Source organism: Apaloderma vittatum, unplaced genomic scaffold (genome assembly GCF_000703405.1).
Source record: "Apaloderma vittatum isolate BGI_N311 unplaced genomic scaffold, ASM70340v1 scaffold14959, whole genome shotgun sequence".
Classification (NCBI taxonomy): domain Eukaryota; kingdom Metazoa; phylum Chordata; class Aves; order Trogoniformes; family Trogonidae; genus Apaloderma; species Apaloderma vittatum.
The window spans coordinates 166,011-175,512 of NW_009736116.1; the positions used below are offsets into that span (position 1 = coordinate 166,011).

Consider the following 9,502-nt stretch of genomic DNA (forward strand, 5'->3'; position numbering starts at 1 on the left):
TCTCCTCTCCAGGCTCAGCAAGTCTCCGTACAACAGAACCACAGACCTCTGAAAAGCACAATTACAGTTCTGGTGTGCTCAAGATACGCAGCTCTTAGAAGTGACCAGCCCCTACGGAAGGGAGTGATCATCAGCTGAGTCGCAGTGAGTGACCACGACCATCTCCCTGCTCTAGTCCAACACGACACAGCTTTTCTAACATCTACTCTAAACCTAATGGGAAAACTAGAGAACAAGAGTGCCCTCCTGGCTGGCTGGTTGTAGCCTGTAGATAGGAGGTCTCCTTTGGGAAAGGATCTTTGAAAAGACAGAGGGAGCAGAAGCTTCCCCCAGACCACGGAGAAAAGTTAACTAACAGATGGGCAATTAGCAGAGAACCTGCTGCCTACACAATCAGATTTTTATAGTTTGGGTTTTTTTCTTGAAGCAGACTAATTACTGCCTCCTTTCCCTGTAGCCCATGTTGTGTGCATCCCACACAACAGTTTAACCCCTTGGGGTGGGAATCCTTATTTCACAGACTGTGCCTCTCAGTCCCCCGGGCCTCACTACCCAGGTGTTTCCCCATCCTTCATGAAATCCCAGCTCCCAGCCACACTAAGGCCATGAGAGCAGTGAACCTCCAGCTCATAGGGGATGAATCAGCTCATGGACTGAGGGATGAGGCTACTGTCCCCCAGCCTGTCACTCCTGTTTTGTGATGACATGAGAAGGAGAGGAGAAGGAGGGTCTCGGGGCTCTGCATCTCAGGCTGGACAAGATGTCACATCACCATGACTCATCTGTAGAAGCAGGCTGATGTCAACAGCTTGCAAAAGCCACAACTTGTTTTGAAATACAGAGGCTGTGGGATCAGACAGAAATGCTTTGACCCTCATATTCCAGTGCCTAAATCCCATCCCCATGAAGAGGACCACAAAAGTCTCCTCCCCATTCTCTAGGGTATCACAACCACCCTCCAATATAGCTTCCTGACAGCTGTAGGTCAGTCTTTGCTCCCCAGCTCGCTCTGACCACATTGCTAACCCACATCTTTCTTCCCACTTCACAGGTCCCTCCTCCACTCCTTCCAGCCTGGCCCGGTAAGTATGTCTTGCCTTCTACTGATGTTATCCAGCAGGAGGGTGGAGATAGCTAAGGAGAGAAACACAACGTGTCCTTGGTCTTGGCAACAATGTTCTGGCATGAGAACAGGCTCCTGGGACAAGGACAAGGTTGGCCAGATGGCCAGAATAGTCGGTGTGAGGGACTAAGGCTTGAGTACTGCTGGGAGAAGGCTCTGGCTTGGGTACAGCTGAGAGGAGACATCACTGATGTAAGGACAAGGCACTGGGGCAGCATGCTGGAGAGACAATGGCACGTTGGTGCTGTAGCAGCAAGGGGCTAGTAGAAGTTCAGAGTGTGGTCAGAAGCCACATCACACTAGAAAGAGAACCACCCACTCAAAGTGGGAGGAACAGTGAGGGGAAGAGGCTGGGATGGGTTCTGTGCCAGGAAAAGAAATGATGAGTGAGAGAGGGGACACAGCACAACAGAAATATTCCCCTTCCTCCTCACCTCAGTCTATAGCAGAGCAGAAAAAATGCCCACATCAAAAGAGAGGAGTTCTATCAAGTATGGAAGAAGGTATGGAGATACCAAAGAGCCTGCCTCAGGGACAGCTCAGTTAGGGCAGTGTCCCATTCTTTGGCTGGCACCAACACCATGCTACCATGGCCTTGGCATTTCCCATTACCCAACACAACACTGATCTTGAATACTCCTCTGACAGCTGTGGTGACCAAGCTAGAAAGAGATGGGGAAAAAAAAAAAATCCTGAAAACCAAAACTAACCTTCCGACTAAACCTGGAGAAGCTGTGTCTGAGGTCAGAATAATTACACCTGTCTGGGAGTGCTCCCGTCCAACCTGAGTTATCCCTATGTGATGTTTCCTTCCCTCACCTTACCTCAGGAAGATGGTCATTTTAGCAGGACACAGCCAAAAGGGCAAAAGGAAACTTAGTCCTACAGTTCAATTTGTAATAATTATTTGCAACAGCATATTTTGCTGATTTAACTGTGTCCAAATCATACTGCACCCCTGACACATACAGAGATGAAAGCTTAAAAAAACAGGATCCATGGTCTCCTTCTCAGGAGAGGTTTGTCACAACCTCCTGAAGCTCTGAGCAGCAGAACAGGAGTAGCAGTTAAGGCTAATCGTGCAGGAGATCGTGCTGGATGCACTGAGGTGTTAAACATCAGATGCAACTCAAAGACACTTAAATACCTTTTGCTGCAGAAGGGAGGAACCGTATCAGACAGTATTGCAGGTGCTTACTCTGACTCTCCTGAACTACTAGCTGATGCCACTTATAAAGTCTAGTGCAGCCAGAAACGTGTCTTCACCTTATTCACTTCTTCTACTGCCAGGCCACAGCTGCCAGACTCCACCTATGAGAATTTTGACCGTAGATACGGTGGTGGCCAGACTTTGCCAACAGAAAGGACAGCGTCGAGACGCAGCTGAGGACCTGGGAGAGGTCTCATCCGCATCAGCCTGCACGGTTTGAATTCCTGCCTGCTCCGTGCAAGGCTGCCTTTTCCCAGAGAACATAAGACTGATGTTGATTGATGCACAGAAGGTCAAACAGGCCTTGCAGGTGCATGACTCGCACCCTGCTGCTGCTTACAAGCAAGAGAAGCAAAACAGAAGAAAAGAAAACAGAAAACAAAGAGGGATGGAGCTGGAAGAGCAGAGGAGGATCTATACAGGGTGTCAGTTTAACCAATGTGTGTGGTTTTATCCCATATCATAGTGTTTAGCAAGTTGATTACAGCCTACCATTTTCTCACATCTCTTTGCATTGGCATTTTCCAGATGTTACTTCAAAAAGCAGTTTTCACCGCTCCACTTGTCAAACCACATGCAGTTTTCTAGAGTCAGCAAGCAAACTATTTAATGTTTCAAATGCCAGCTGTGGAAAAAAAACACTACTGGAATTTGGTTTGGGTATTTTTCATTATTATTCGTTACTCTCTAGAAGAGTTTAGAGGAAGTCTTAACTTTCAAGAGAAGTCCAAACAAAAAGCTGGTAGAGCTGAAAGCAAGACATGCAAAGGGTGGTCTGTAACTCTGCTGCAGCTCCGAGGGCCCATGTGCACACACAAGCATCACCTCAGGGCTTTGTGATAAGCACGCTGGGAAAATGTTCCAATAAACCAAACTGGCTTTTTTTTTAAAAAAAAAAAAACAAACCAAAAACTATTTCTAAACAGTCTCCATCTTTACGTTACATCAAGAACTTATTTGAAGGTCTGACTACTCATCTCCTAAATTTTTCTGAGGTGAAGTCACTACTACAAAGTCACTGGCTATCCACAGTTGAGCCTCTAACTCAACTATGAAAGTGCTCCAGGACTGGGTGAAGAAATCCAGCTTACGGTACAGGATGATGCAAGTCGGCCTGGAGTCCTGGTCAGTCAGAAAAAAGTCCAGGAGAGGGCTGTGAACAGTGACAGGTTGGCATAGAGAAGAATGGAAAGAGAAGCAGTGACAAGAACCCATTTTCAGGCTTACATCACTGGATCTGATGCTCTGCAAAATCACTCCAGTGTAGCTGCTCCAAAACTCTTCCTCTAACGATCCCACTGCTGGTAACCACTGCTGGCCAGGAGCCCAAGCTGCTACTGAATTACCATCAAGCTTCTGCTCCTGCTTGCAAGCTGCCCCCTAGCTGGGAATTATTATTTTAAAGTTCACCTCTTCATAAGATCTGCACTGGCAAAGTAAAGCGAAGCTTTAAATTACTTGGCCAGAGTAACAAGGAAAAACACGAAAAGAAAGAAGAAAAAAAGGCAACTGAATGCTTGAATCTGATCTTTTAAGTCTTAGTTCAAATTCCCAGCAGTGACAAAGCCAGGCTTAATAAAAACAGAAAGAGATGGATAGAGAAGAAAGAAGCTGTAACAGACAGTGTAGCCATGGACCACTAAGCCAGTTTCACAGGACGAAAGAGAATTCAGATACTAATTGGACAAACTTAACTGAATTTCAAATGAGAGAACGAGGGCACCCAAGAACAAAAACCAGCCACACCTCTGGACACTAACAAAGGCACAGAAATGCATTTCCCGGAATCCTGCCCCTCTCACCAGTGAGGCATGACTTGAACCCATGGAAACCTCTGCAAGATTCATCTTTGATAGGAAGAGTCTGTTCTTAGCACTTCCCTCTCACCACCCGCTGTTTTGTCCTTTGGGCGATGCGCAAGTAGACCTCATAATCAACAAAACAGAGAGGGCACAGTAAGGAAGGGCCTGCTTCTGGCACTGAAGTGACAGCATGGTAGGGAAAGCTCTCACACATTTCCTCAAGAAATCAGCACAGCCAGGTGCCTCTCAAGCAGAGGAGCAGAAGGAATTAAGATGCCCAGTGCAGTTGCAGGGCTGTAATGGCACTGGGATAACAGAGATGCTGTGGGACAGCTCATAAGCCTGGAGTGTTGCTGTGGATGGACACAATCTCTTCAGACAGGACGAGCTGGGACAGACAGGACGAGGAGTTGTCTGTTACATGAAAGAGCAGCAGGAACGCATTGGGAACTGGCCAGTGGCGGATGATGAGCCAGCCCAGAGCTTACAGGTTAGCACTGGTACACCAAAACAGGTGGCTGTTCACTGCAGACCACCTGCCCAAGAAGTCACAAAGAAGCAGCTTCATGCTGGCAGGCCCTGGTCCTCACAGAGGACTAAACCCAGTATATAGTGGAGGGACAAAACAGGAGGTTTTCACTACCCACTTGGCCAGTTCCAGTTTCTCCCCCTTTCCGACCTGTCAGTTTATGCATAGTCAGGCTTTGGGAGGATTTGGCCATCGGTCTGCTGAACACTTTAGGTTCCAAAGCAAATGACAGTACCTCCCATCACCACACCATCACGGCCCTGGGGGATGCTGTAGTCAGCCTGAGTATGAAGCAATTCCTATATTCCATCCATATTGCTGCTCAGCTTCTGGTTTTCCATTCCACTGTCAGCTGTAATGTCCATTTCCCTCTGTGGCCTTATTTGCTTAACAAATTCTTAAGCTGAAATCCAAAGGCAACAATTCATCCCAATGCAACAACTGCTGTGCAAGTCAACCATTCAAAGATTAATTCTCCAACTAAACTGTGCCAATTACCCAAACGGCACACTTTTCATCAGGCAGCCAACATTCTCATTTCATCTCCTCCCACTGCAGTCCGTAATGCTAAAAACAACACAAAACTCTTCCTTCCGAGATTACCCGGTTATATTTACAACATGAACAAGAACACTGCAGCGGAGCATAGGATGAGGGTGGGAGATGCTGGGAATGTGGAAGTCTTGCGCTTAAAACTAGAAGAAAAAAGAAGTCAATCTGTTGGGCACCATTTGCAGAATAAGCCCCCAAGCTCTGGAGTAGCGACAGAGAGCTGCCGCTACACCTCTTGGTTCATAAAACTGCTCTGCTGTACTTGAGGAGAGTGCTGGTTCAAACTTCTACACTACCATGCTCACCAAGAAGCCAGAAGATCGGCTTGCAGGAGACACATAAAGCAAAAGTAGTAATTTGTGGTGAATTCTCCCTGTTTCTGAGGAGTTACCATAATATTATTCAGCGAGTCCTTTAACCATGGGTAAACTAAGTCATTTTCTTCACAATTATTAGATGGAGGAATGGGAGGGGGAGGAAGTCAATAGCATAATTTCTATTACACTTTAAGCAGCAACTTAAAGAAGCTGTTTCAATGTTCAAGACAAATGTTCATGACGATGGTTTCAATGGTTTTTGCTGACAGCAGTGACTCCAGCCTGGTCCAGCTCTGCTCACCAGCAAAGCCCTCAGCAAGAAAGCTGTAGCAACAGCACTGGAGGCACAGTTTTCTCCTCCTTTTCCCCTACACTACCAGCTTTCCCTTCATTTGGGATAAATAATAATTTCTGCAGTTGGGGTCTGTTGGGTGTGCTGGAAGAACAGAACTAGTGCATCACCCTATCGTCACTAAACCACAGAGACAGGGATTTTCCCATTACATGTATTATTCCACCTTTACAAGTTTATATCTGATGCTATTAGAGATGTACATGTGAAAGGAATGATGTACACATGGATTGAAAAAGACCTGGAACAGTATATTCTGCATGGGGATGAACTCTATGCTGTGCTAAACCGACTGGTGAACCACAAGAAGAAACTCTTCCTCGTAATAATTATTACATCGTTATTTCTGCAGTGACACAGAGCTTTCTCCAGGGCTCTGGGCACAAAACCAGGCTGTTGTGTCACACACGTGTTAAATTCAGAACGTCAAAGAGTCTCCAGACCTCCATCAAATGAACAAATGTGTGATAGTCCCCCATCGTACTTTCTTCTCCAAGAACAATTACGTGTTGCCTGACATGGATTCTTCCAGCAAGTTGAAAATATAATGGTGTTCATCACAAACTACATCATTTTTCATTTTTATTTTCCATGATCTTTGCAGACTTAGCATGTTATAAATACACCATTTGTAAAAACTCAACAACTGAAACAATATCTCATTTCAAAAGTGCATGTCAAACATATATTTCTGACTTTTTCACATTTTTATGCAACTGATCAATTACATTGGGTCTAACAAAACCAGTGCTTTTAAGTCTTTGGAGGGAAAAGAAGCAGCAGAATGTATTCTTTCAGACATGAATTTTCCAAAAGAGTTTGTTAAAAACCATGCTGCATTGCTATCTGGTTAATATACAGAGGGATGTACAGATGTGTATATATATTTATAGGCTCGCAGATAGAGCAAAGAACTCTAAGATCACAGTAAGATGAAGGTGATCTAATGACCCAGCCGCCAGAGTTAGCAGAATCTGTAAAGAAGAAAAAGGTGATTTGTTCTCCAGCACCAGAATCAGTTAAGAGCAACACTTCAAAGCATTATTGACCAGACAGTAGGTAGCACATTTCCTTCCCCTGGTGACCAGAACTAATGTTTTACCACATAACCATGTTCTAAACATAAAGGCACAATTAACAGAGTAAGAGAAGTGAACACTGTTCCTTCACAGAAATAAACAGTTTGGGACATTGCAGGACCTTGGGCTACCTCAGACAGATCAGAGAGAAAAAAGGGACAATGTCAGACAAGCAACTGGGGAAACTCATCCTCTGCCTTCCCTCAACAAAGGTGCATCTCATGATCAGACAAGGCAACAAAAACAGTGATCATTCAGCTGAAACAATAGATTTACAGGCTTATGGTTCATGCTTTGGCAATAGAATTCTAACAAGTGATCACCCAATTTAATAAAAGAAAAATACCTTTTCACAGTGTCATCCAAAATCCTCTCATGTCATGCCCAGCTAGGCAGAAAAGAATAAACTTGTTAAATCGGTATTTCCTAAACCAAACTTGTAGCATTAAGGAATCCTACCTGGAACGAATACAACTGACTGTTCCCCCCTCAGACACTGGGTATCCAGAAAATCAGTCTCTGGATTTAATTCATCTAACTTCAAGAGAACTTGGCTAGAATTTACTTGCATCTAATTAAGCAATGTGGATGAAGACTCTAATACTTAGAAAATAAGTAAAAAACCAAAAGTTCTTCAGTTTTAATTTTAGTATGTATTTACAGAAGTGGGAGAAGACTGTAGGCATGCCTTTGAACTACAGATTTCTGTGAGACAGCAAAAAAACAGGGCAAAATTTAAAGTATCTTTCAACACACAGGGATTTCACAAGTCTCCAGAAAACACAATCACATAAGATTCAGAGGTATCCTGGTTAAGAAAGGCAAAACCTCTTTTATACATAAACCTCTATTTACTTTGAACTGGCCTGAGTGATGACATTGCAAAATAAAAAAGGCACAAAGCAAAAACTTAAAGATTCTAAAGGATAAGCCTTACTACCTAATAATTTGTACAGCTATCCCCATGTATCCTCCTCTCAGATGTGCACCACATATGAGAAGATATTCAAGTCTTTTCATTCAGCAAAAACTAAGCACACCTCCACAGGCCTGCAAATCAAAAGAAAATAAACCTTTAGGAGGAGGAAAACTTGCCAGCGTGCAGCTCCCATTCACACTTCTGACTTAAAAGTGGAACTCAGTAAAAATCACTTGTGCAATAACAACATTGTACGTAAACCACAGTAAATTGACACTGCACGATGATTCTGCGAGCTCGGTGCCGCTATCGTATGCTGTCCAAATAATGCACTTCTGGGTACAGAGTGTTAATAAGCAGAGCCAAGAGATTATTGCCATCTCGGAGACAATGTTCTGGATGCTTGATGAACTGAGAAGCCTGGGAGAGCTGCTCTTGATAATCCATATATTGTTTGTTTGACGCCATAGATTCAAGAGCATTCAGTGCCTATAGATACAAGGGGAAAATTCCGTTAGCTCTGAGCACTCTGGCCAATAACAAAGCAGTTCTCGAGCCACTGTATGTACAATTCCACCAGAAGACTCCCTAGATGTTCAGAACAAAACATTTGCAAAATGCAATCACATAAGAGTGTTTCAATTCGACTCACATTTTTCAAGCTGCTCTCTCCTGAGATCAACATAACTGCTCTATCAAGGCTTGCTACAAGTAACCCAAGTGCTGTCAAATAATTCACTTCATGAACTCAAGACATGGTTTCAAGAAAATTACACTGAACTATAAACTGCACCACACTGTTCACTTCAGGTTGCTCTTACAAATATCTCGACTTTCATTGTAAGATTGCAGAGACAATGTCATGTTAGAAACTACATGTAAAAGAGCCGGTGCTACCCGTACCAGCTAGGGCAAATGTTGGAAATAGGTCTGAACAAGTTTCACCCATTTCTTAGAGAAGAGAAACAAGTTGTAGCAAGTAAGCTACTTTGCTTTGGTTTCTAATCAACTCCTCCTTCTCATGCACTTACTGAAACAACACAGTCAGTGCACATGCTAAGTAAAGAAGGGATGTTTATTTGTTACAGGGCTTTTAAGCCCTGATCTCACATAAACAAATGTTATTGTGAATGTAGCCCTGCTTTATCACAGAAAAGCAGCGCCATCACAGCGGCCTTGTTTTTTTCCTGTTTTATATTCCTTGTACCTGCTATGTTCCAAAGCTTGTGAACTCAGAGATTACAGGCATCAACTCACCTGCACCTTTTCAGTGTGTAATGTTAGACACCAATACCTTCATGTTAATACAGAATGCTATATAAACAGTTTTACCTAGGATTACTTTAGTTTAGGGCTCAGACACGCAGTCTTGCTACCACAGTTCAGAAAATTCGTATGACCACCCGGCCTACGCTGCACCTGGCCTTGTCTCTGCCAAATTCCAAGACAGTGTTCTGATGTACAGCAAAATAGCACACAGGTCTGTGATACATCCCCTTCCCTGATAAAACAAATGAGAGCAACGAGCTATTTCTGAAATTCAGAATTTAGAACCAGGCGTAGAGCAGTAGAGGGAAAAAAAAATAAAACAGAGATTGAGGGCATTCAGCACCAAATAA

The 9,502-nt window shown here is 43.9% G+C and overlaps 2 protein-coding genes across 2 annotated transcripts in view; one reads left to right on the forward strand and one right to left on the reverse strand.

Moving 5' to 3' along the window:
- LOC104279539 (sialic acid-binding Ig-like lectin 15) overlaps positions 1 to 2,510 on the forward strand; it is a 7,503-nt gene extending 4,993 nt beyond the window's left edge. The window contains 2 exon segments of the mRNA XM_009876857.1: positions 1,052 to 1,082; positions 2,414 to 2,510. Coding sequence (XP_009875159.1) covers positions 1,052 to 1,082; positions 2,414 to 2,510 — 128 coding nt within the window.
- Positions 2,511 to 8,183: 5,673 nt separating this feature from the next.
- Positions 8,184 to 9,502, reverse strand: part of EPG5 (ectopic P-granules autophagy protein 5 homolog (C. elegans)) — a gene marked incomplete at its 5' end in the record, with an annotated part of 49,472 nt that continues 48,153 nt past the window's right edge. Inside the window, one exon of the mRNA XM_009876858.1 lies at positions 8,184 to 8,372. Within this exon, the coding sequence (XP_009875160.1) occupies positions 8,190 to 8,372 (183 nt within the window). The remainder of the gene's footprint in view (positions 8,373 to 9,502) is intronic.